This window comes from Coturnix japonica, chromosome 1, assembly GCF_001577835.2.
Source record: "Coturnix japonica isolate 7356 chromosome 1, Coturnix japonica 2.1, whole genome shotgun sequence".
Taxonomy (NCBI): domain Eukaryota; kingdom Metazoa; phylum Chordata; class Aves; order Galliformes; family Phasianidae; genus Coturnix; species Coturnix japonica.
Genome location: NC_029516.1, coordinates 69668325 through 69694625, shown reverse-complemented (window position 1 = coordinate 69694625; position 26301 = coordinate 69668325). Strand labels below are relative to the sequence as shown.

At 46.4% G+C, this 26301-nt stretch overlaps 2 protein-coding genes across 6 annotated transcripts; one reads left to right on the top strand and one right to left on the bottom strand.

Annotated features, from left to right (window-relative positions):
• Window positions 1-12132: 12132 nt before the first annotated feature.
• Window positions 12133-20522, bottom strand: PEX5 (peroxisomal biogenesis factor 5). Of its 5 annotated transcripts, none has more exons than XM_015872524.2 (16): window positions 20440-20522; window positions 19926-20116; window positions 19528-19563; window positions 19216-19348; window positions 18678-18812; window positions 17949-18054; window positions 17255-17345; window positions 16811-16927; window positions 16321-16413; window positions 16031-16150; window positions 15338-15481; window positions 14402-14472; window positions 14022-14237; window positions 13715-13880; window positions 13373-13530; window positions 12133-13004 (listed from the first exon to the last, which is right to left on the bottom strand). In XM_015872524.2, the coding sequence occupies exons 2-16, from the start codon at window positions 20073-20075 to the stop codon at window positions 12803-12805; spliced, it is 1938 nt and encodes a 645-aa protein (XP_015728010.1). In that variant the 5' UTR covers window positions 20076-20116; window positions 20440-20522; the 3' UTR covers window positions 12133-12802. The 5 variants fall into 5 exon arrangements, with proteins under 5 accessions (XP_015728010.1, XP_015728016.1, XP_015728036.1 ...); XM_015872530.2 differs by lacking the exon at window positions 20440-20522 and adding an exon at window positions 20271-20389; XM_015872550.2 differs by lacking the exons at window positions 16321-16413; window positions 20440-20522 and having other exon boundaries at window positions 19926-20250.
• A 776-nt stretch (window positions 20523-21298) lies between these two features.
• LOC107318580 (solute carrier family 25 member 36-like) lies at window positions 21299-26157 on the top strand. Its single transcript, XM_015872584.2, has 7 exons — window positions 21299-21620; window positions 23690-23866; window positions 24297-24374; window positions 24681-24781; window positions 25164-25230; window positions 25410-25693; window positions 25793-26157. Exons 1-7 carry the CDS (start codon window positions 21538-21540, stop codon window positions 25990-25992), a joined length of 990 nt encoding a protein of 329 aa, XP_015728070.1. The 5' UTR covers window positions 21299-21537; the 3' UTR covers window positions 25993-26157.
• Window positions 26158-26301: the final 144 nt, after the last annotated feature.

The following is a 26301-nucleotide window of genomic DNA, read 5'->3' as shown; positions in this document are numbered from 1 at the left end:
GAGGAACAAAGGATGGCTCACAGCCAGACTTTCATCTGTTTAAGAAACTGGTGGGTTGGATGCCCTGGGAAATTGCCCTCAGAGATAAAGAAGCAGGAAAGACCTGGGAGATATTTAAAGACTTTTTTTGGGAACACAAGAGTTCTCAGTTACAACATGCAAGAAATCAGGCAAGGGAGGTAGGAGACCATCATGGTTGGATCAGAACCTCTTAATCAAACTAAAACAAGAATACATAGTGCATAGACGTTGGAGGCAGGGACATAACATCCTGGGAAGATTATAGGGATATGGCCCAGAAGTTTAGGGATCAGATCAGGAATGTGAAGTATAACAGAAAGGGTTTCTACAGATACATCAGACAGCAAAGGAAGATAAAAGAAACTGCACTATCCTTGAGAAGCAAGACAGGGCACCTGGCTACAGCTGACTTAGGAAAGGTTGGGGTACTCACCTTTTGTCCTGTCTTCACAGTAATTTGCTCTTACCATACCTCCTGAGTAACAGAATGTCAAGGGAGTGGGGGACCTGAGATCTGCTGACTGCGGATGATCAGTTTCAAGAGTATTTGAAGAATCTGAAGGTATAAACATCCTCGAGACCTGAGGGAAATGGCATATAAAGTTGCTAAAAAAAAATCCATGTTATTTGAAAAGACAGAGCATTCTGGCAAAGTCCCCAGTGACTGGACAAGGGAAAACATTTATTAAAATGGTAAAAAAGGAAGACCCACAGTGTACTGCAGATGAGTCTCACCTCTGTGTGTGGGAAGATCCCAGAGCAGATCCTTCTGGAAAGCATGCTAAAGTATATGGAAAACATAAGGCATAAGGCATATGTCTCCCACAGTGATGTAGGACAGCCAATATAGCTCCACAAAGGGTGATTCATGCCTAAATTGGTGGCTTTCTACAACAGAGTTACAGCATTGGTGGACAATGGAAGACCAACTGATGACATCCACCTTGGTTTGTTTTAAGCTTTTGTCACTGTCCCACACAACATCCTTTTCTCTAACTTGAAGAAACATGGATTGGATGGATGGACTGTTAAGGGAATCAGGAACTGGCTGATCTAACTCTATGTCTAGGTGGAGACTAGTGATGAGTGGTGATTCTCCCTGTCTACTCTGCCCTCATGAGAACCCACTTGGAACACTGCATTCAGTTTTGGGGACCCCAGCAAAAGCAAGACATGGATTTGTTAGAGCAGGTCCAGAGGAGGGCCACAAAGAGGATCAGAAGGATGGAGAACCTCCCCTCTGAAGACAGGCTGAGAGAGCTGGAGTAGCTCAGCCTAAAGAGAGGGCTCCAGAAAGATGTTCCAGAACCAAAAAGAGACTACAAGAAGGATGGGGAGTGATTCATTACTATAGTGTGGAGTGATTAGACAAAGGATAACAGTTTTAAATTGAAAGAGGGTAGAATTAGATTAGATAATTACAAATTCTTTACTCAGGATATGGTGAGGCACTAGAACAGGTTTATCCAAAGAAGCTGTGGATGTGGAATGGAATGGAATGGAATGGAATGGAATGGAATGGAATGGAATGGAATTGAAGGGACCTTAAAGTTCATCTATTTATAACCTCTCTGCTGCAGGCAGGGTTGTTAACCACTAAATCAGGTACTAGATCAGGCTGCTCAGGGTTCCATTCTACCTGGCCTTGAACACCCCCAGGGACGGGCACCCACAGCTTCTCTGGACAACATATTCCAGCACCTCATCACCCTCTCAGTGAAAAATTTCCCCCTGATATCTAAACTAAATCTCCTGCCTTTTAGTTTAAAACCATGTCCCCTTGTCATATCACTATCTACCTGTCTGAAAAGTTTATTTCCCTCCCGCTTATTAGCTCCCTTTAAGCACTGGAAGGCAGCAATGAGGTTTCCCCTAAGCCTTCTCTTCCCAGGATGAGCAAGCCAAACTGCATCAGCCTGTCTACGTGGTGGAGGCACTCTAGCCCTTTGATCATCTTCATGGTCCTCCTCTGGACCCATTCCAGCTCCAAAGGCAATCTTGGACCTGCTCTTCTCTTAAAGTGTAAAGCATTCAAGGCCAGGTTGGATGGGGCTTTGAGCAAGCTGGTTTAGCAGAAGGTGTTTCTGATCATGGCAGGGGAACTGAAGCTGGACCATTTTTAAGGTACCTCCCAAGTCAAACCATTTTAAGATTGTCTGATTCTATGATCTTTATTTCTATCAAGGTTGTTGAGGAAAAATACAGGATTGGGAATATTAAGAATTCATACAGTCTTGGATTATAAATATTGAGACCTGTCCACCATGTTGCACTGACATACAGGAGCACATTCAACACCACCACTGAAGCCATCTCCCCAAATTTGATATGCTCACTGCCCTTCAGGGCTCCCTTGGATAAGTAATAAGAGTGTCTCAGTCACTGCCTTGGGAGGGAAATCTTGAACATGTCTGGCCTGTAAAGCCTGCAAAGCACCCTGCAGATAACCTAAACTCAGAGATGTGTTAAAAAGAATGCATATTTCACAGGTAGAACCAACCACAAAACAAGTTCAGGCTGGTTTAGGTAACAACCAAATATGAAAACTAGGCTCAAGGTCAGATCTTGTCTGCCAGTGAGCCAGATGACAAATAAATACACTTGCTTGTCTTATTTTGTAATAGCGCAGGATGCTAATAATTGGCTACCTAAATATAGAATTTACCTAAAGCAGCGTTCCTCTGTCACTGAGGTGGTTTTAATGCCGAGGTTCCACCTGCAGGCATAATGAGGCCTTCACACACTTGTTTAACAACCAAGTCATGGGAAGAATACAGTCCCAAAAGGGGTGGTATTCTGTTACTGTCCCCTAGCACCTTACAATTTAGAATAATGTTAGTATATAGATTCTTTTAACATTATTTTGCTGAAAGTGCATCTTTGTTTTGTTTTGCTGAACAAATGTTATTCTCAGAAAGCCTCTTCTAAAAGCAGTACTTGAGGTGCAGCCTCATTGGAGCTGAGTACAGAGAGATGATCACCTTCCTGCTCCTGCTGGCTACACTATTTTTGGTGCCACTGGCCTTCGTGGCCACCTGGGTACACTCCTGGCTCAAGTTCAGCCAAGCATTGACCCCTAGTTCATTTTTCTCCATGCAGCTTTCTAGCTGCTCTGCCCCAAACCTGTAGCATTGCATGGAGTTGTGGCCAAAGTGTAGGTCCCTGCCTTTGGTCTTTGCAGAATCATAGAATGATTTGGGTTGGAAGGGACCTTTAAGATCACCTAGTTCCAACCCCACTGCTATAGGCAAGGACACCTCCCTCTAGCCCACGTTACTCAAAGCCCCATCCAGCCTGGCCTTGAATTCTTCCAGGGAGAGCCCACACACAGAATTGCTGGGCAATCTGTTCCAGAATCTCGCCACCCTCGCAGTAAAGAGTTTCTTACTAATATCTAGTCTAAATCTGCCCCCTTCCAGTTTAAAGCCATTTCCCCTTGTCCTGTCGCTACCTGCCCTTCTAAAATGTCCCTCCCTGGTTTTCCTGTAGGCCCCTCTCAGGTACTGGAAGGCTACTATTAATTCTCCCTGGAGCCAACTCTTCTCTAGGCTGAAGAACCCCAATTCTTTCAGCCTGTCCTTGTAAGGGAGATGCTCCCACCTCCTCTTCATCTTCATGGCCCTCCTCTGGACCTGTTCTAACAGCTCGATGTACTTCCCATGTTGAGGGTGATTGATCTTGCAGGCCTTTTCTAACCCAAACAATTCTGTGATGGGGTTGCCTATGAACGAAACCACCAGTGTCAGAGTAAACTGGTCGCTGTTACTGGAGATGGTCTTTGAAGCCATTGAAGCCAGAACTGAAGAACTGAGATTCTTCCAGAGCGAACAATGGGGCAATCAAAATTATACACTGCTCTGTGGAGCTTCTCCTCAGGCTGACTTGAAACTTGGGATGGAAATTAAAGTTTGTATTGCCTTAGGCTCTGTGCACGTTCACTTCTGAGAGCTAATTAATCCTGTGGGGTCATCTGAGTACTCTGTGCTGTGGGAGGAGCTCCTGTGTGCCTAGCAACAACTTCTGATGCAAATAAGGGGGGAAAAAAAGGAAAAACATGAAGTAGGAGCAGTAATGTGATGTAATTGTTGCAGAACTTTGAAGAGAGATAGAATGTACTTCAGCAGTTATTTGGTGGGGTGTTTTTTGTTTTTTTTTTCCTATTTGACTTCTTGTAGCATTTTATGAATTAAATTTGGATCTAAAATCATAGAATACCAGGAGCTGAAAAGGACCGTGAGGATCATAGACTCTATATTTTAAAAGCTGTGGATGGAAAAAGAGGTATCTGCTGCTCTGCCAGATTTCTGGCCTATCAGTGCTCCATCAGGACAGCACCTGCTCCACCAAGAGTTAGCGGCTGCTGTTCTCCATAGAAACTACTGCCCGACCTGCAACAGAATGCTGCCTTGTTACAAAATAAGCTCAGCGGCTGCTCATAACCGCCAAGCAGTTTCTGCACAGGCAGGATCTGAACCTTAAGCCCAGTTTTATATTTTGTCATTACTCCAACAGGCCTCAACTTGTTCTGCAGGCATTTCTAGGTAGGTAGAGAAAAGGTCATCCTGCTCATGTATCACTTCTTGGTTATGTGCAGCTTTTGGTTACGTGCATCACCTTTTATCCTTCTCTAGACATTTCTTTTTGGCGTAACACGTTACAAGACTTCCGTATTCAGAATGATTTGTACTTTGCTATGAATTAGTAAGAAACCCCTTTGCAAACATTTTTATCTTGTTGCTTATTTTGGGAGCAGGCTTATTACTCTACATTTGTACTACACGAAGTTTAACAGTCGCTGAGACCTCCAGGTACTGTTGCTCTCCCCATGTTGATGGGGAGACTGAGATAATGATGCTCCTTCCCTAACAAGAGTGCCACACAGGACCATTGAGTTCTCTCAATTGAGTTTTGAAATCCTTTTAAAAGATCTGTGATAAATAAAGCAAGAAAATCAGAAATTGAGCCCATATTAGTAAGAAGTGCCCCATACAACATGAAGTCTGAATTGTCATCTTTGCATCTACCCGCATGAGCATTAGAAAGGACCACAGAGTGCTGAGTGTCAAAAGATCCTGCTGCCTTTGTTTTTAAACAGGTCAAAGCCCCGCAGCTGATCACTTTGCATGCTTATAGGCTCTGTGTCCAGCTATGAATGCAAGAGCAGGAGCTCAGCACTGAAACAGATGAGATTTAAAATGCAGAGCTGCACAACAGCTTCTGCAATATGGCTCAGTGCAGATGACATTTAGCACTGTCATTTGGAACTGCAGCTCCAAATTCTCCAGATAAGCCTGTACACATCAAAACAGTTCCTGAAACAGTGAGCCTACATCTATCTGTGATAAGGCCTTGTATATTTCATATGCAAATGAATTAATAATTCAAAATATATTGAAACTTAGTGTGTCATGTAGTTTTTAGTGTGCTCCTTTGGAGGTAAAGTATAGAAACAGTCACTATCCTGAAAGAACTCTGAGCAGTAGGTTGTCCTCAAAGCAGATCCATGGCTTGCGAGACACAAAACAATTCTAGCCAAGGATAAGTGTAGCAGTTGCTGGACAAAACAGAGCATTATGTCAAAAGTAGAATCTGGAAAAGTAAAATGAGATATGCACATCAAAGCTATCTGTTCTTATCTGCTTCCAGCCCCTCCACTCCTTTGCTAGGTACAGTTATCTTGCTGCTGTCTTCGCACTACCCAAAGGATGTATCAAACTCCTGTTAATCCAGACTTCACATCCATACATGTTACAGCTCTCATCTCAACACGTTAACCTGATCAACTTCATTTCATAGTAGCTGCTCAAGAAACCATTTTGTTTCCTAGTAGAAAGCACACATTCCTCTTCAATGCCAGCTTCCAGATGTGGAGAGTTGTTGGCTCTTCATCCAGCTAAGTGCTGCCCTTCACAAGAGGCAGCTCACCCACAGTTATAGCTGACACAACAGTCTCAAAACTTGCCATAATGCAGAAGTGAGAAATGGCTGATGCTACCCTCAAGGATCAGAAATTGACAATTTTGTTCTACTCTTCCTGCTCTGACTCAGAAGTCCACTGAACCATGACTAGCTTGACTAAACAGACTCTTGATTCTTGATTGTCTTCACTCCTGAGAAGTCAGTTGGATCACAGTAATAAAAACATATCAAACATGTCATGATCATTTGTGATCAATGAGCTGTAGAAACTTTTAGCTTGCTGAACTTCACATTTCTGCCTCCTTGGTAAATGCATCTAATACATGTTAGCTTTCCAAAGGGCTTCCATGTGGGATATTGCAGTAGTAAAATGATTCACCTTTAAGATACGAGAGGTCTGGCTAATGAAAACAGCATTCCTGTTTTCAAGCCTGTGGTTGTTCCGACTTCTCAGCTAGAACCATATGGGGGTGTACCACTCCCACAGGCTCTGCTAAGAGCCAGCTCCATATTGTCAGCTATGGCAGTTAACAGTCTACCTCTCTCTCAGCAATGGTTTCTCAGCCGTGTTAATATTAAAGTTATTATCCAGAGTTCACTCACCACCCCAGCCCCCACCCAAGGATGCATACATAGCTTTGTTAACATTAGACTTTTCCCCTCATCTTTTATCTTGGAATAGAATGAAGTCACATCACTATATTCACTTGGCAGCCCTGCCAGGGCACCCATCTGAATGTGTGCTCCCTACAATTATAACTAATAAAAGCTTTGCTCTGACTTGTCCTAAATTGTACTTGTGTTATTACACACTTGGAGCCCTTCTATTCACTGACAATACCCAGGTGACAGAGGTGGCATTTAAACAGCTTTCTTTACATTCTTTCTCCCTGCCCTCCTCTGTAGCCATTTCAGCAGTCACAGGGGGCACAAAGCTGGTAGAGCAGAGCAAAGCGGCTCTGGTAAAGTTGCAGCACGAACACTTTTGCTTATTTTCTGAACTATCATTTTAGTCCGTAATGCATTTTCACACATGTTAATTGGTTACCCTGCTGACAAGGTAAGCTACTGTGGGAGGAAACAATGGGAGTTTAAGAGCAATTCAGATCTTGCAAATACAGCAGTAAAACCGACAGATTTCCTTTAAAGGCTTGTTTTGCCTCACCCATCTCAGGATTTTGAGATAAAACAGCAGTCTGATGAATGGCATTGATTGTGTAAGAAGAAAAACAACAACAAATAACAAGCTACAGTAGTGGTGAAAGCAAAGGAGTAAATGTTTATCTTCACAGCAAGATTTAGGTGGTTTCCCCACCTCTGGAAGTCTCGAGTCCAACCCCCAGCCCACAGCTGGGCTGAATCTAAAGCTAAATCTGGCTGCTCATCACCTTTCTCTAGTGACTTGTGAACAAGTCCAAGGCTGGAGCTTGCCCAGCCTCCCAGATGCTGTGGCACTCTCAGAGATAGCGTTTTCTTCCTAAACACCAGACATGAGAAAACTCATGGAAAATAAAGACTCTAAGGGGAGATTTAGTGGTTATTTTAGTCAAATACCCATGAGCCCCGGGGCTCAAGCATGCCCTGCATATGGGCAGACTGATAGGACACTGAGTGCAATCTACAGAAAAGGGCTGAAAAGTCAGGAGCTGAGAGCCAGACCTTTGTCCACCAGAAGGCCTGAAAAGAAACAGTGCTTACAGATAAAGAGCAGATGCATTCAGACTGCTCTCGACTGTCACTGAACTAAATGTCCTGAAGGAGGAACATTTAACTGCAGGACATCCTTCAAAGTCATCATTATGCAGTGCTCCTGGGCAGGCTGTAGGATGATGTTCCAGACAGTCCTGCTATCAGGTACAGCATGATTGGAAAAAGGTGGGGAGCCAAGGCAGGGAGAGCTCACCCCTGCCAGAAGAGAGCATGCCAGCTCTAGCTAAACCCTTCTGCTACATCTGTTTCCCACTCTGCTTGTCTGGGTCCAAATCCTCTATGTAAAAATAAGGACAGACTGGGGAATCAAGTCATCTTTTCTAAACTTAATGACTCTGTGACTAGAGGAAGGTAAAGAGCCATGAGAAGAGAAAGGAAATGAAGCAAAGGGCTGAGGGTGAATCCCAATGGCTGATACAGATCAGATCAAAATGACTGTGATTTTGATCTTTAATCTTCTCGTCTACTTCTAAAACGTACAAAAGACACATCCAAAACTATGGGTTGCTTATGAAGGAACAATCCTGGAGACATGATGCCAGTGCTCTTTGTGTTCCATGTTGTCACAAGCAGTGACACACATATCTTAGTGCTTGTGTTAGTGTAGCAGTGGGGCCAAATAAGAACAGGAATTTCATTTCAAAAAGAAATCTACATTCCCCTCCAATGCTGTCTTCCCTCTGAGTTTTATTTCAGCTTTGCTGCTATGTAGCAACACTGTATATTTCACTTTCAGCTACAAGGGAAGCAGGCTACACCTGGAGTTGGTTCAGTTTTAGCTAATTTGCTCTTGTAGAGTGACTCTGAACACAACAGCTCCTAGCAACACACTGCCACCTCACTGGAGCACTCCAGGATGAGATCTCTGCACTGGGATCCAGACTTCAAGAGGGAAGAAAGGAGGTCAGCTCTTCTTTCCTCAGTATCCATGCGCCCTCCCTTTCCCTTCCAGAACTGCCTTGTTATTTCTTCCTCAAATGATGCAGTGCAGGTACATAATTCTCCCCAGAAGCTTACTGTTAGATAATGAAGGACTTATGCTCCATACCCCTCACCAGCTTCATTGCCCTTCTCTGGACACGCTCCACAGTGTCAAAGGCCTCTGAATACCGTACTGGAGAAGCAGCTTCACAAGAGCTGAGTACAGGGGCAATCACTTCCCTGCTCCTTCTTGCTACACTATTTCTTATATAAACCAGGATGCCATTGGCCTTCTTAGCTATCTGGGCACACTGCTGGCTCATGTTTAGCCTAGTGTTGGCCAACACCTCCAGGTTCGTTTTTTCCACACAGTCACTTTGCCCCAAGACTGTAGAACCGCCTGGAGTTATTATGGCTAAAGTGCAGGAGATGGCACTTGTCTTGCTGAATTTCATAACAGTGGCCTCAGTCCAGCAATCCAGCCTGCCCAAATCCCTATGAAGGGCTTTCAGTCAGGCAACCTCCATCCCACCTACTAGCATTAAAATCAACAGCTGTGTTTCTGGTATCACTGCAACTAACGATTATTAGGAAGGCATTCTCACTTACATATGAATCTAGGCTGTTGTTTGTGAGCCTGCATCCCACATAAACCCTCGTGCAGAGCACGGCGCTCATTTCTTTTGCAATGAGGAAGCTTCTTTCAAGATGCTGATCTGGTCAAAAAACAAGTTTTGCAGCCTGAATAATGGTGTCCAAGAAAAGAAAAGGGAGAACAAGCAGAAAGAAGATCAAAAGAAAAGAGACAGAAGCTGCCTAGACCATTATGGATTGATGCCATAATTGAAAAGCAATCTTTTAAGCTTGCCAGTATATTTTACTCATGAAACCATTTAGTTGTGTTTTTGAATATAGATACGCACATATATAAAATGACATAATTCAGAGCAAAACATTTCCATCTTTCTCAGCACTTGCAGACTCAGAACAGCCCTTGGGACAGATTTATTATGGTCACCAAAGTAGTACTAGGAGAAACCTTGAGGGTCTCAACTGTGTTACAGAATGAAGTAGGCAACAATGAACTCCTAAGTCCTCCACACTCCTTCTACAGGGCACCAAAGCTGGCAATGGGGCTTCTTGTGGCTCTGAGAGAAACCAAGAAGTGATACACATGAGATGGGCTGACACAAATCCGTGCCAAAAATCTTTACATACAGATTCATAAGCTCACAGAAGAAAAGAGCCCCTGGTATCGAAGGCCATCTGTCCTAGCGCTCTGGGGATAAAAAGAAAACGGATTGCAAAGCCTCTTGTCTCATTTACATGTGCCTTCTGCACTGAGAAGCAAGCCATCAAAAAGTCTGTCAAATAACATACATAAAGTAATAAGAAATAACAGCACTAAAGTAAATGATGAACATGCTGGAAAAAAATTAAATATAGCTTTCATGAGCATCCATCTCAATCAGTCCAAGTCTAGCAAGATGTGTCAGCATTCAGAAGGAAGACTTCACTGTAAGCCTCGATCTACTATAAGCATTAAACAAACAAACAAACAAACAGACCCCACAGCAAAATGCTTTTAGAGGACTTGGCAGTATGACCCATATTAAAAGTATTGCTTTTATTCCATCTGAAAAATACTGCAGCGGGCTGGCACACTGCTTTTCCATCTGTAAGTCTTAGAGTACACAGCAAAAATAGACAAACATTCAGAGTGAGCAAGGACAGGAAACAAAGACTGCTTTTGCACAGAACGGAATTCCAATAGAAACACTACCAGCTCCTCACTATAGAGACAGAGGCTGAGCTTATTGCATCAGCAGATCCTACCTCAGACTTCAACAGCAGGTGAACAGCAGCACCTCAAAGCAGCACGTGGGCTGGTCCAGTCTATTTCCAGACATCTGCAAAGGACAGTCTCTGTCTCTGTCCTTTGCAGATATCTGGAAATAGACTGGACCAGCCCAGCAGTGCTGAACTGTCTTTTTGTTGTGTACCTCAAGTGAGTCTTGCTTTGTTGCCCAACACCCTCTTTAGGTAGCGACAGACAGAAATTAGAGTCTCCTCTCCTCCAGCCTTTTTAATGCCAGGCTAAATAAATATAGCTACATCACCTCGCCAAGTGCTTTAAGATCACACTGTTTCAGTAGTAGGTTGTTTAGCCACGTACCTTCTCTGCCACAGTGGATACCTTAGCTTTTATCTCAGTAACTACTCATCTTTTCTTGTTCCTTACTTTAAAATGGGGGGTGGTAGGCAGGGATGGTGATAATCATACATGAACTGCATCTGCTCATTTCCTATTTGCTATTTTTCCCTGGTAGTTGTGGATGCAAGGCACCAGGACAGTGTTTTATTGGAGGAGGTTCTGGTTTGTTCTTAACTTCTTTGGATGCTAGACAGTTGCAATGGCCCGTGTACGAAAGTGATAGACAATGACTTGCCCTCAACTCAACACTAGGTGTCACTTCTGCTTTAAAAATGCAACAAGACATGAAAAGTTGCTTGAAGAAATTCCCTTTTACTGCATCAGCTGCTCTGGAGACCTCCAGACCTACAAACTCTTCCTAAAGATATGGACCCTCCTAGAAGCATCCATACACTTACAGGGTTCTAAGGTTCCAAATGCCTCAAATCAGGCATTTGAAAGCATCTGAAAATACCAAACAAGTCTTTGCCGCGCTAGGTGTAATGTTGACCAGCAAAAGGTCCTCTCTCTTTTGTGTGAGCAGTGAAATTCCTGTCTAGGTAAATAAGGGATTACTAAATGCAGAAGCTGTCAGAGTCCCAACAGGGCGTTGAATTACAGACCTCTGAAAAATCCTCACTGCTTTACCCTTTGTGAATCTAAAATCCTCAGTGCTGCTACCTACCCCTGGTGGACAGCAAGGTTTAGCAACAGAAATGTGTTTGGCTGGAAACACAAACTATAGGCCCTTTTCCTTCCCCCACATTCAGGGGATGTGGAAGGCAGAGCTTCGGTGTAAATACAGTTTGAAGGTGGTTGATACCATCATCTGTTGATGAAGATGTTGAAGAGCACCAGGCCCAAGACTGATACTTGAGGGACACTGCTTGTGACTGACCTCCGCCCTGACACAGAACTATTGATCACAACCCTTTGGCTGCATCCAGCCAACTAATTCCTAATCCATTGAACAGACCATCCTTCAAATCCACACCTTTCCAATTTAGAGAGAAGGATGTGCTGAGGGACCATGTCAAAGGCTTTGCAGAAGTCCAGGTACATGACATCCATCATCCTTCCCCCATCCACCGAAGCCGTCACTCCACCACAGAAGGCCGCCAGATTGGTCAGGCAAGGCCTGCCCTCGGTGAAGCCACAGGGAAGCTCTTGCAGACTCACAGAAGTCTTGAGTGTACAGCAAAATGAAGTCCTTAATGCTTCATTTGCATGAGCTACCAATAAAACAAAATCTGGGTGGAAAACGGGAGACAAAGAAGCAGATTCGTGTTTCACATTCCAGTAGGCCCGTACCTGTGGAGCACTGCGCTACCCACCGCACGCGGCTTCAACAGACGCACAGAGAAAGATGTAATTTTGGCAATTTTAATTCTCTCCCCTATTATACAAAATATTTTACAATTAAAAAACATTTTTCCCCAACAGAATCATATACAGATATTTATAATGAACAAGAATCAGTTACAGTCGAGATGGGGGAACTTCTGCACAAAGTGAAAACAGTGACAATCAAGTGAAAAATTAAGACTTAACCCTTTCCCCACCATATTCTGAGAAGGGAGGTTAGAGTTAAGCTCTCATTTCTGTCACGTTGTGTCGAATTTGAACCCTGGGACCTCCTTTTTCCCCCCTGCAGCCCACTCACAACCATAACACCTTTGAAACATCCCTAGTGAGTACTCCCTCCAGAGTGGCTACTATAAGGTCTCAATGCCACACTGGGCACCCCCTGCAGATGTAATCTGAGAAAGCTTCCTATTTCCCCACGTTGACCATCAGCCTGGCAGCAGAGTGTCAGTCAGCCACGGATGTGATAATGTGAACCACTCAGATGCTCAGGCCACAAACAGCAGGTAGGGAACGTTGCACACTTCAGGAGGAGATTAAAAAGAAAAGGTTGCCAGTGATCTGCCCTAACAGAGCAAAGGTGTGTGTGAACCCAAGTGAACATTTTCTCCATAGAGAAGGTCACCGCTGGGCTGGCCCAACCCTGCATTCACAGGGGAGCTGATCCCAGAGTCACTGCTGGAGGCCAAATGCCTGAAGCAGCGTGGGGAGGTCATGGGCATCAGCTGCCCCATACAGGTCACTCTGCCCCAGCATGGAGAGGGCCATGCGAAGGGTGCTCCAGATGTTGTCAGACATAGCGCCTTGCTGCCCCCGTGGACCTCGGCTCTTCTGCTGCATGTGCAAAGCCTCTAAGAAGTGCTCCACAGCCTCACTGTCAACACGAGAATATACACATGCTTATTGGAGAAGATGGCACATCTCATATTCCCTCCCCATTTGCTTCTGAGCTGCTGTTTCTTCCCCTTTACGACAGTTGCCCTCTCTTCAGCAGATCCTTCCCCACTCCAAAACCACCAGTGATCCCCTTTTTCCCCTTCTCAGGAATACAAGTCCAGATGGCCTCCACCCTAAGTTTATCTGTCTGACATCTTCTCAGGGCAGACTCTACGCATTCACTGTCTGCCTATTGCCACCAGGAGGCGGCAGGTAGCACAGCACTGTCCTAGTAACCTACCAGTGTCTCCCTCCCACACAGATACGCAAACTCAGAGGTCACAGATTTGCCCATCCTCTGCTCACCGGTGGGCACCTAAGTTGATGCAGCTGATGCCCAAGTTGTATCGAGACCGGATATATCCTGGCTGGAGCTCCAGTGCCCGCCGATATGCAGCCACAGCTTCTTCACTGCGATTCCCATTGGCCAGAGTGGCACCAAGCTTGTTCCATAGGAGATGGTCCTGGAGAAAGGGACAGAGACAAAAGACTAAGCCAAAATGGCTCTTTTTAAGTTCCAAGCCATCCCTTCCTAACCAACACGTCTGTCTTACTCCTCCACTTCAAAGGATACACCTCTCATACACACAGCACCTCCACCCATAAAATTCTAGGTACCTCCAGCACCCCCACTCTGCCCTTTCTTACATTGGGGCGCACACTAAGCGCGGCACTGAAGCAATCCACAGCCTTCTCGTATTCGCCACTAAGGTTGAAAAGGACACCCAGGCCACACTGAACATCAGGATCAACAGTTGAGGGGTCGCTGCGCACAGCTGCTAAGAACAGCTCTTTGACTTCCACAAAAAGCGAGCTGGAAAAACATGGAACAAGGACATTTGTATACTGTAGAACAAGCTGACCTTGGGTTGCCCAATCTAACACCTGCCCAACCCAGCCCCAATCCTCCAAGAAGCTTCTCAGCTGAAGGCTAAGATTTGTACCCCCAACTCACTCAGACAGCAGGGACCCCAGAACACGCTTGGAAGTCCCAAGATTTGTCTCTGATGCATTCTCCTCTGATTCCTTCTCCAGCAAATGGGCATAGGCTGGTTTATGGTGTAACCAGTCCCGCAGGGTCTCACACGCCTGCTTCTGCAATGACTCATTGGTGAAGCTGACTGCTAAAGCCATAAGTGCTGTGAGGTTGCCAGGCTGCAGTTCCAAGCACCTGTAGGTCACAGAAAGAGAAACAACCATCATATTAAATCAAGACTGGTCATGCCCACGTATAGGTGACAACACAACCAAGACAGAAGACTAGCCACATGGTCCTCAGGGCATTATGCACAAGAGAAAGACCCCTGCTCAGGGGGGGTCTTCTGTACCACTCACCGTCTGAGAGCACTGATTGCTAAGAGTTCCTGTTCATTCTCTGCTTGGGTGGTTCCCAAGTATTGCCAGGCCTGAAGGAAATAAAGATGCATAAGTCAGACTTCCTCAGATCCAGAAAAAATAAACAAGCACAGAGATTAGACCTGAGATTAAACACACACACACACCTTTGCTTCATATATAATTTCATGTCAGATACCATTTTGTCGGACTATCCCTCTGCTGCCATCTGCCACACAGCAACAAAATGTAACAGAATACTGATGGAAAGGTTCAACCTCTACTGCCATCCCACCAACACTTGCCTCTGATATCACAGGCTGATGAGATAAAATAGGAGGCATTACTTTCAGAGCAACCTTATACATTAACCACAAACACTTAGAAACTTATCTGGAAAGATATATAGGCTTTCTGGTTCGTATGCTATACAGGAAAATAAATCCAGAGTTTTGGAGTTTCCAGAGATCCAGCAAAGCTGTACTTTGGACCAAGGTGACTTTGGAATTTCCTCACAGATCCAGGTTCTAACCAGAACCTCTAGTTTAGCTAACTGCTAAGACTTTGCTTTTAATACCCATATTAAAGACTGTCATCATCACTATCACAAGCACCTCTAGGCTCATAAAGCCAATAAAGACTTTCAAAAAGCAACTCAAAGAGATAAGAGCTCCTTATCTTGGCTTCATGCCTGCATTCTTATGATTTTACACAGCTTTGAGCAGAAGACTTTGTGCATCTGATTTTAGCCCTAAACCTTCTTGCCCACCATCCTCCTTGGGATTCACACACAACAGCTACATATCCAGAGCCAGAGACAAATGTCCTGCACCGCTGGTTGAGGGGAGCTCTCTACACACATCCTAACACCTCAAAGGTGAAGGATCCAAGAAGGAGGACACCTAGCCAAGGCCTGTTACCATCAGTCTCTCTCACCTCCATATGATCTGGATTCTGTTGCACGGCAGCCTCAAACAGCAAGACAGCGTTGGGGAGGTCACCTTCCTCCAAGCGCTTTCGCCCTTCTTCAAATGCATCAGGATGATCTCTCATGGGATTATCTTCTTCAAACTGGTAACCCTAGCAGCAGAAACAAGCAGAGGACTAATTGCTGGGTGATGCTAGGCAGAAAAGCACTTTCTAAAGGATATCACGATCTGGTCTGGCTGCATCAGAAACACTCCAACCACAGAGCAAATAGCAACTTCATTCTGTCTACTAGCTTGTAGCAGATTAGAGAAAAGCAGCTCTTTCTGCCTGCTCTATTCTGAAGAATTCCTCCAAATCTTGGACTGCATCAGACCTGAAGTAAACTGCAACAGTGATTAAATAGCTGGTGTTTAGCTTACCAGCTCTGGGTGGGCACTTGCACTCATTGCAAGCAATCCCAGCATTAACTGGCACTTGGTACCAGACAAGAACTAGACAGCATTTGCAGATTAGAATAAATGAAAATAGTATTTAACACTTAGCTAACCTGGAATAAGGGCACATGCAAAAGTAAATAACAGCACAAGAAGAAATCTTCACAGCATTTGTGGATCTATGGAACTCACTTGCAAAGCAGACAACCTGCCAGCTTCCTCAAGGCAGTTCATCACAGTGCTAGGAAACCCTGTCCTGTATTACCTTGTCATAAGAAGAGGAGTTGAGGTCATCGTAATCAGTAAGCCAAGGGTGAGCCTCTGCATCTCTCTTGGCCATCTCCTCCCATTCTGCCTGGAGTTTGTCCCAGAAATCCACATCTGACTGAAGGGAGAACAGAAAGTGACTGGAGTACCTCAGCTGAGCACTACAAACACAGCAAAGCATGCCCTCTGAAATGTTTCTAGCCCTCCTCACAACATGCAGAGGAGACTTAACCCTGTCATGGGCTCTCAGATGTTACCCCAGCCCTCCTCCTCCTCCTTCAGCTTTACCTCCACAGCAGTCTTTGCCTGCTCAAATTCCGTATCAAGAGCTGACATGTTCCCAGATCGCGCAAACTGATCCACCCAGGCATCGGATGCCCCCTGGGAGTTTGGAAACAGAAACACACTTTTCTTTTTAGAGTTTGGTAACCTCAGCACACATCCCAAAAGTACTGGAGGGTCTGTGATGACCTCCTCTTTCCCATCTGCAAGAACTGATGATGGCCTTGAAAAATGGCAAGGAGTTATTTTGGATACGTCCTTCCTCCCAGGTGCTGCAGAGATGAGAACATTGACTGTGCCCAGGTATCTTCCCAGCATCTGGCTAGACTTTGCTCTGATGAGCCCAACAGTCCCTCCCTTACCTCCCCCAGCCTAGTCGTTAGTAAGTAAATCACTGCTGAAATTCAGACTTGCCATTCATTATCCCTCACACACAGACTGTGCGCTGTCACAAAGACCTTTCCTCCTTCAGCGCACACAGGGCTGGGGCTCCTACCTGCTGCTGCATAAACTCAGCTGCCCATTGCTCTGCCTGATCTTGGTCTCTGTGGGTCACCTGATTAGCTTCGATCGATACCCTCCCATCTCCGATCTGGCGGACAAACTTTAGGAACTGTGGCAAAGAAATGAAACAAGGGTGGAGCTGGGCAGACACTTTGCCAAAGAACTCTTCTACCTATGTGCCCCCTTCTTTCTTTGCAGATAGGATTTCTCTCTGCAAAGCGAGCATTGAAGGCCAGAAAAAAGTAGGCAGGAAAGCACTTCACCACAGCGTAGTTACAGAAAGATACTGAAGGGCTGAACTTCTAGGGAACAGGGAAGAAACAGAAGCACTGGACAGAAGCCTTTTATTCCTTTATTGCCTTCCCCCTTCTTCTCCATTCACCAAACCCCTTAGGCACATCAGATACCTGTCAGCCCCAGTCACAGAATCACTCACCTCAGAACTGTTGAGTTTTGGATCATCCACTTTAGAAAGAAAATCACTAGCGGTTTTCTTAAGATCATCTTCAGGTTGATATTCCTCATACCTGTTTAAAAGGAGCAGTTAAAGGGAAAGACATAGTCTGAATCATTAACAGTCCACTGAATGGGGCAAACAAGTGTTGAGGGACACAATCCCTCCTAAGACTCTGGAGTTCAAAGTGATTCAGATGAATAAGTCATCTGTAAAAATTCACAGTTACTACTAGGTTAAACCTGCAAAAGACTGGCACAAATGTTACGAAGAATCCCAAGTTTCAGCCCCACCAATCACAGCCTCATACAGGAACGTTTAAAACTACTGGATCAAGCACTTAAGACTAAAACTCAAAAAGCATCTATTGAAGAGCAGAAAACAAATTCTACTTGAGTACAAGTCACTGCAATAACTCCTGAAATCACATTAAGGAGCTTTTCAGTGCCTATTCGATTATATCAGTCTACAGGATCACAGCATTTCCAGGAACCAGAATCTAGGAAAACAGCGATCTCTTAATCATCATTTTCTCCCTTCTTCTAAAACTAAGATCTGAGAACATATGTCTAGATAAGTGATTCAAAACCATTCAAGATATTTCTCTACCATCTGTCCAGCCTTCACCCATGCAGAAGCCTAGCAGCAATAACTGGTCTTGAGACTAGAGACTCACCATTTATCTGACAGCGACTGGTCTTCTGATTCCCCAAGCCACAGTTTCTCCTCTGACTGCTCAAGGTATTCTTCTGCCCACTTGGCAGGAGACACAGACAGTGGATCTGCAATGGACATTAGGACAGGGAAAGAGTGAGATAAGCGTAACATCACTAAGATTAACTTCAGATTTTGCTTTCATCGTTTTACATACTGTTATCTAACACATGCAGTAAAGACCTTTTCAAAGAAAGAATGTTAATACCTGTTTCTTTTAACTGCGTCCTGAACAAAAAAAAACAATAATCAAGCCTTAGGCTCAGACAGAGTGTTAATACAAATGCCTCTGTGTTGGCAACATCTTTACTTTCTACTTCCACTTCATTATTTAAACACCTGCTCCATGAGGGATACTATGTAGGTCAAGGAAATCAGCAATGCGTTACAAGTCTCTGTCAAAATCAGTATCAAGACTGCTGATCAATGAATGGAACTGCCTGGCTTTCTACAGTGACCACCCCTGGGGAACAGAACAGGATCTAGTTAAATCTGACACATCGTTTCCAGGTTAGGTGCTAGATGGTCAAAGGACTATATTCAGCACACAGCTCCATACGCAATGCAAGATGGCTTTTCAGATTAACTACCACCTAAAAGCATTACTTCAGTTTTAAACTCACTAAATAAACTGCATGCATGCATGTGACCGGGCGACATCCCAACAATAACTCCAAAGGGGACACTTCACCTGTCACTTCAGCAATGAATTCCTGTGACCAGTCAGCCTCATTGTAATCTGAAGAGACATCTCCAGCAGTATCTGCTGCAGCCAAGAACTCCTGGGTCCAGTTTTCAGACAGTGCAAGGGCTGCCACACCTGGAGCTAGAAGAAAAACACAAGTGAATGCGAGAGGACTCAAAGGAATCTTCAGGTAGCCATCGTCATCTCTGAGCAGGTCCTTTCTGTTCATTAGAATAAAATCACCAGAAGATTCTATTTAGAAGGAATCTCTGAAGGCTGCAAGTGTTCTTATAAGAAGAAAAAAAAATGACACCAAAATTAGATCTGATGGCTCAGGGTATTGATCAAGTAGCTTCTAAACTTCTCAAGGTCTGGAGATTCCCCAGAATCCCTAAGCATCTACTACAGTGTGTCAGCATACTGGGAAGTCCAAAGCTGGAAACACTGCTCCACATAACCTCATAACAGAGGGAACCACCCCATTAAGAGTTTAACCACAGCACCAAGACCTTTCCCAGCATCCACTTACTCCAGCTCCCCTCACCTCGCTGAGGAGCCTGACGGAAGCTCGACTGTTCAATCTCTTGCATCTCAGCCAACAGGTCATCCATCTTAAAGGTCTGGGGTGCATGGGACAGTAACGGGGCATTCTGCCCTTGCAGGAACTCTCCGACCAGCTGTCAAAGACAGTGAGAGATTGACATTCATCATCTAAAGCATGGGAGACAAACAGGTAGAGCCACAGAGAGGGAGAAAGAAACAGACTCAACAGAAGAGTAAAATCAGACACAGGGACAAACAGCAAACTAAGCACTGAAGAGAAAGGTAATAAGGACATGCATCCATTTGTTCTTACCTCATCTTCTGAGGCTACTCCCAATGGCTTGGATACCTAGAAGTAACAGTGAGCAGTCACCTCAACAGCTTGGGCTACCCACACAGCACCCCAATTGGCTCACATCCTTTTCTCCCTTCAGGTCAGGCTGACCATTGCATTAGCTGCCTGCACGTGTCCCAGCTATAGGTGCAGGAACATCTTCCCACCACCCCCTATGGGTTAGCCACTGCATTAGCAAGGCATGCGACCCCCCCACGGCTGCTACCATCCTGCCAGCACCCCCAGACTCAGCCACTACGAGCAAGACCAAGGCCCACCACCCTGCTGACAGCCCGGACAGCCCCACAGCCCCTTTCCCACGCAAAGCAGCCCACCCCCCGTTGCCCTCAGCGATCGAAGCGCCCCTCGACACTCACAGCAGCGGCCCCCGCCGCGCCCGGCGGCCAACCGAGGGATCCCTGGAGCCCTTCCTGCCGCAAGGCCTTGTCCTGGGTGAAGTGGCCGGCCAGCTTCAGCAGGGGGTTGGAGCCCCCGCACTCCGGCTCCACCAGCTCCCTCATAGCCATGGCGAGAGGCACGGGCAGCGCCAGACCCCTGCGGGCAGCACCTGGCCCCGGGGCGACACCGGGCCCACGTCAGGCGGAGCGCTCAGACACCCACCCCGGCAGCCTGCGCCCCGAGCCGGAACCCGCCTGAGCACCGGGACGTTCGTCTGGCTGCCTTCACTCCACCTCCCCTGCCCCAGCCTCACCCGGATTTACCCCACAAACCGGCCAGACAACCAGGCCGCACACCACGGTCTGGCCCGCTGGGCGCCGGCCCCAGCCCCACAGCGACGGTAGCACCGCAAGCCCCCCCCCACTACCCCGCAAAGCCGCCGGGTGGGCCACGCCAAGTCACGGGAGCCCTCCCCCACAGCCCACCCCGTACCTGGAGACTCTGGGTCGCGGGGCTGGGCGGGGGGCGGGGACAGCTCTTAAAGGAACAGGCACCTCGTCAAATCCGGCACCCACAGAATCACACAGAATGACCCGGGTTGGAAGGGACCTCAAGGATCATGTAGTTCCAACCCCCCTGCCTGGCAGGGCCACCAAACATACACCTTTACTAGATCAGGTTGCCCAGGGCCCCGTCCAACCTGGTCTTGAACACCTCCAAGGACGGGGCATCCACAACCTCCCTGGGCAGCCTGTTCCAGGGCCTAACCACTCTCCTAGTGAAGAACTTCCCCCTAACATCCAACCTAAATCTTCCCTCTTTTAACTTAAAACCATTTCCCCGTGTCCTGCTATTGTCAGCCCTTTCCAAGAGTTTACTCCCCTCCTGGGAGTAAGTTCCCTTCAGGTATTGAAAGGCTGCAATGAGGTCACCCCGCAACCTTCTCTTCTCTAGGCTGAACAAACCCAGCTCCCTCAGCCTGTCCTCATAGGGGAGGTGCTCCAGCCCCCTGATCATCTTCGTGTCCCTCCTCTGGACCCTTTCCAAAATCTCCATATCTTTTTTGTACTGAGGGCTCCACACCTGGACACAGTACTCCAGATGGGGCCTCACAAGAGCCGAGTAGAGAGGGACAATCACCTCCCTATCCCTGGACGTGTGGGTCATTGGACCCACACCAATGACGTTTGTGGAGCTTCACTTTAGATTACATCTTCCTTTGGTTCTGTGGCTCACTGGTGGCTGAAATACCCCAAGGATACCTCCTGTACAGACATCTGCCAGCCTGGCTCTTGTGTCATTGTGATGTTATTCTACAGTGGGTAACGTATATCACTGTTGCAAGGGGTGGGATCCAGGACACCTGGATTCGGCCCACAGTTACAAGCATCAGCAGCACACACAGCCCTACCGCCCACAGCCCACGAGCCGTGGGTGTAGCTTAGCACAGGGATCCGGAGCAACCCCAGCCCCATCGTCCCGCCCCACATGCGGCCTTCCGGGCTGCCCGCCTCCGCCCGGGGAGCCAATGCGAGTGTAGGGCGGGCGGGCCAGGCCTCTCCCTCGGGCTGCCGGTGACGGATCCCAACCATGCCCGCAGAGCAGCGGAGCCTTCCGACGGAGCGCCGTGCCATGGCACAGCATAGCACCCTACTGCACCTGTTCGCCGGAGGGTGAGTGGTCCTTTGCGGCCGGCACACGGCCCCCCTGCTATAGGGAGGGACACCTGCCTTTAAACCAGGCTGCTCACAGCCCCATCCAGCCTGGCCTTGAATGCTTCCAGGGAGGGGGCACCCACAACCCCCCCACAACCTGCTCCACAACCTGTTCCAGCATCTCACCACCCTCACAGTAAAGAATTTCTTCCTCTTATTCATCCTAAATGTACCCTCTGCCAGCTTAAAGCCGTTATTGAATGTGATGTAACACATCTGCCTGAGGAAATCTAGGACCTGGACATTTCTAAAGGCTGGGAGAGTGTTCTTCAGGAGAGTGTTTCTTCTCTTCTATAGGCAGCAGTTATTATGGACAGAATCCTGGTATAGATGGAGATTAGTCTTCAAGTTATCACCATTTTCAGCTATCCAAAATAAGGTTTGATAAGTCTTTTAAGTCTGTAGTGGTATGATGCTATACTTCTTTGCTGGTGTGAATCTCAGGTTACATAACCGTATAACTTTACCAGCATAAGTTACAAATATAATTGTATTTTGAATCCTGGTAGACATCAGAACTCTCTCCTAGGCTAGTATGGATCTCCTGTCCTCTAACATGTGTTAAACTGTGGGCATTAAGTGTCTTCATCCAGCTCTTTTTAATACCCTTGGTTATGGCTTTGTTCCTACTAGATTTCATTTCTTTTTGCCTTTCTTAGCATTATGCTGATGAACAGTTCAACTCTGTGTGATGAAAATGCTTCACTTTCCGTTTCTTCCGTAACAGAAGAATTTTGGAAACCTGTGTTTTTAATGCATTGAGCAGCTGTATCATCACGTGTATGATGAGACATAGTTAAGATTTCTTCTAGTTTTGAGCAACAAACTGTGGTGTGGAATAAGACTGTTGGACCCCTGCAGGAATACAGAAGAATCAACATGGCTTCTGTAAAAGTCATGTGACTCTTGGGTAGTTAAATAGGCTGTCTTGGTTTCCATGCTTGATTGACTCTGTTCATCCAGAGGACTAGAGCCAGAACACTCATTGCTTTGGGTTTTCTTCTGAGCCTTAGCTAAGCGCTTTCATTTCACCTGATCCCAGCCTCCTACCACTTGCAGCTGCTGTAGAAGGTTGGTGCTGATCAGCTGCTCTGCAAGTTACGCCACTGCTTAGATCTGCAAAGGCCTTGGCAAGGCAGCACTGGTGTAATGGAGTGATGTAACTAGTTGTTGGCACTGTTAGCTGCATAAAACTTGTCTTTGAACCAATTCAGCAGCCAGATCTTTAACCCTTTGACTTTATTACAGTAGATATCCAGCACCTTGTCTGGCTGTAGCACTCAAGTCATGCATGGCTATTCTGTGCAAATTCAGCTCAGAACGGCCTTTCAGGTACTGAACACCTTTGAGAAGAGCAAAGCTGTCAGTGGAAGGGTCTGAATGGGGAGAAGCTGAGAACTGAACATACCAGTTCTTTGGTTCTGATTTGTCCCTGAGTGGCAGAAAGGGGAGGAGAGGATGCATTGTCTATTCATAATTAGCAATCCATGGTACTTAAGTTCCCAAAAGAACTTCTGTCTGATTAAGGTTGGGATCCTCTTTCATTAAACGAGTTGGGCTGCTGGCAAAAAATACAGATCCTGCTTACAGGCCTTGAAAACGTGGAGCTAAATGAATTTTGGGTTGAAAGACATACACAGGCAGAGGGGTGGGAAAGTTATGTGCTGCCATTGTCTGCTTTGGCGGGGACAGGCAGAGTGGCTGGTGATGTCAGCCAAAGGCATTGCATGGAGGCCGGGCAGCAGAACTGTTTACTCTGGGAAATTCTGACTGCAAAGATCAGCAACTTTGAGCTGAGTCCCTGTGGACTTGGGACTGTTTGTCTCAAATGGTTTCAGTGCGATGCTGCCAGGAGATGTCCCAAGAGAAGCCATTACTACACTGATCAATATCAGAGAGTCAGGGGTCGCATGTGACGCAGGCTGGGGGGATGTAGCCTAGAAGGGAGAGGCAGTGGAAAAGCAAGGTTGTAATTATTGCCCTGTTCCTATATGGGGGTCACCCTTACTTATAGTGTTATCTTCCAGATGTGGTGGCACAGCTGGAGCCATCCTGACCTGTCCCCTGGAAGTGGTGAAGACACGTCTGCAGTCATCTCAGCTGGCACTGCGGCCTCTCTGTCTCTCTGAGGTACAGCTGCCAGGGATGAGTGTGAGGCTGATGAACCCAACCCCACCAGCCCCTGGGGTGCTCAAGTTGCTCAGGTGAGTAGGGCAGGGTAGCGCGCGCGCGTGTGTGTGTGTGTGTGTGTGTTAACAACAGTGAAAGTTTGGCCATCGGGTGGAGAGATGAAAGCAGTGTTTGGGTTGAAGCTCTGGAAACAGCAAGTGCAATGATAAGTTTAATCAGAGCACAGATATATCTGCTCCTCATAGCTGATCTGTGCTTTGAGTGCTGAGTCTGCAAGGCAGCTCTTGGATCTGTGATAAGCATCGCAGCTGGAAGATTGATCAGACTCAGAGTGCTGATGTTAGGAAAAATAGGAATAAATGACTGAGAAAAGGAGATCAAGGCAGAAAATGGTAACAGTGGGGATGAGAAGGGGATACAGCAAGATCACTGAAGAAAGAAGAGGGAGGAACAGGAGACCCTCCAGCTTCATTCTCCTGCTGATTTGTTTATTTCCTTCTATAGGACCATCCTTGAGAAGGAAGGCGTACGATCCCTGTTCCGAGGTCTGGGCCCAAACCTTGTTGGGGTTGCCCCTTCCCGGTGAGTTCCAATTCCTCAAGAATATCCTATGCTGTTCACTTCTTAAAGGACTTCCATGACAGCCATTGCTTCACATTCTGAAAGTAAACAGAATAGTCCCATTGTGCCACAGAGCCCCTCCCCTTCATACAAGCATTTCTGGGACCTTTTGATCATAGCTGTAGGATGACTGCTGTGCTCTGAGTATAGGTAGTATCTGATGTCACATTAGACAAACTTGTGCTGAGAATAAAGTTTGGACTGATGCTCTACAGCAGTGCTTCTTGTATGTGAGCTGTAACCTCTACTGCATTTCTTTCCAACCAGGGCTATATATTTTGCTGCCTATTCTGGTGTGAAGGAAAGGCTCAATACTGTCCTTGTGCCAGAGTCCAAGAAAGTACACATGCTATCAGCAGCCTGTGCAGGTGAGCCTCTTCTTCATTCATGTGTGTATGGGGAGAATGTAGCATGTAGTGTGCACACTTCACAGGATCATGTCTATTGAGATCTTAAACAAAACATCTCTAACATTCTTTAATTCTTGCAAGTTTCTTGTTTCCTGTCTACTGTAGCAGGGTTATGTGGAAGGTAGAGTTGCTAGTTATCTTCAGGATGAGGGAAGACAAGGAAAGTCAGGTAGTCTGCTATCTAGTTGTCTCATCTCCTGTGGGAGCTCAAGGTCACTCTCAAATTGTAAAGTAATGCAGCTTTCCAGGCAGAATTCAGGGAGCTGACAGATCAGCAGCTTTTCCCAAACTGTCGGTGAGGTCCTGGTGCTCATTGTTCTGTTCCTTTTCTGTTCTCCAGGCATTGCCTCTGCCTCACTCACCAACCCCATCTGGTTGGTGAAAACCAGGATGCAGCTGGAAGCCAGGTAAGGCAGATGAGCTGTGCAGAACCACTCAGGACTGGTTTGGGTATGGGGTTGGCTCATCAGAACAGAAATCTTCAGAGCACACTGGGGAAGAGTCATCCAGCTGTGTTCAGAACTGTATTTTGGTCAGTGGAGCAGTATGTCATTCTCGCCTTCACTCCTCACTTTTGCCTTTACAGGGTGAAGGGAGAGTTGGGCAGTAATGCCCTCCAGTGTGCCATGCATGTGTACCGGACTGAGGGCCTTCATGGATTTTACCGTGGAATCACAGCCTCCTACGCTGGAGTGTCAGAGACCATCATACACTTTGTCATCTATGAAGAACTGAAACAGCATCTGAGAAATGGCCATCATTCCCTTTCGACACCATTCACACTTTCGGCAAACAGCCGTGACTTTTTTGGACTAATGGGAGCTGCTGCTGTCTCCAAAACATGTGCCTCATGCATTGCATATCCACACGGTGAGTGAATCTGCTCCCCTTCCTTTTGCTCCACTTGACAGAAGATGCCGTGCCTGTGAGATCATTCTGCTAATATTGTTTCCCTTCTTGTCTCTCCAGAGGTCATTCGAACACGGTTGCGAGAAGAAGGGTCACGGTATCGTTCCTTTATACAGACTCTGCAGCTTATAGTCCATGAAGAGGGACCCTTGGCTTTATACCGAGGGCTCCTGGCCCACTTGATCCGCCAGATCCCCAACACAGCCATCATGATGGCTACCTATGAACTAATTGTACGTCTGGCACCTCCTACCTTATAAGCACACTGTAGCACTTGGCTGAGGTGGCCAGAGAGATAAGAGTCCCATAGCCCAGAGACTCGGTCTTCTTCCATGGTCCAAGAAGTGATGCTTTTTGTTAAACACTGGGGCTGGTCAAGCATAGCGTTCTCAGGACACAAGAGTATTTCGTCCATATTTTTTTTGCTCCGGTGTGTGCAGTGTTGCCTTTCTTCTTTCTGGAGACTTGAATACTTCCAGTGCTTCAAAATGTCAGGGCACTGGTTTGACAGTGCCTGCTCTTAGCTCCCTATACAAGACAAAGACGTAAGACTTACTGGAAAAGAGATG

Bases quoted from the DNA above. Each gene is read 5' to 3' on its own strand.
- PEX5 (XM_015872524.2), bottom strand. From the start codon at position 20,075: ATGGCTATGAGGGAGCTGGTGGAGCCGGAGTGCGGGGGCTCCAACCCC. The intron at 18,055-18,677 runs GTGAAGTGTCCC...TGTCCATTGCAG, and splicing joins ATTCATTGCTGAAGTGACAG to ATCCACTGTCTGTGTCTCCT. The intron at 16,414-16,810 runs GTAGGAGCCCCA...CCAAACTCCCAG, and splicing joins CTGAGTTTATGCAGCAGCAG to GGGGCATCCGATGCCTGGGT.
- LOC107318580 (XM_015872584.2), top strand. From the start codon at position 21,538: ATGCCCGCAGAGCAGCGGAGCCTTCCGACGGAGCGCCGTGCCATGGCA. The intron at 24,375-24,680 runs GTGAGTTCCAAT...CTTTCCAACCAG, and splicing joins GTTGGGGTTGCCCCTTCCCG to GGCTATATATTTTGCTGCCT. The intron at 24,782-25,163 runs GTGAGCCTCTTC...TCTGTTCTCCAG, and splicing joins GCTATCAGCAGCCTGTGCAG to GCATTGCCTCTGCCTCACTC.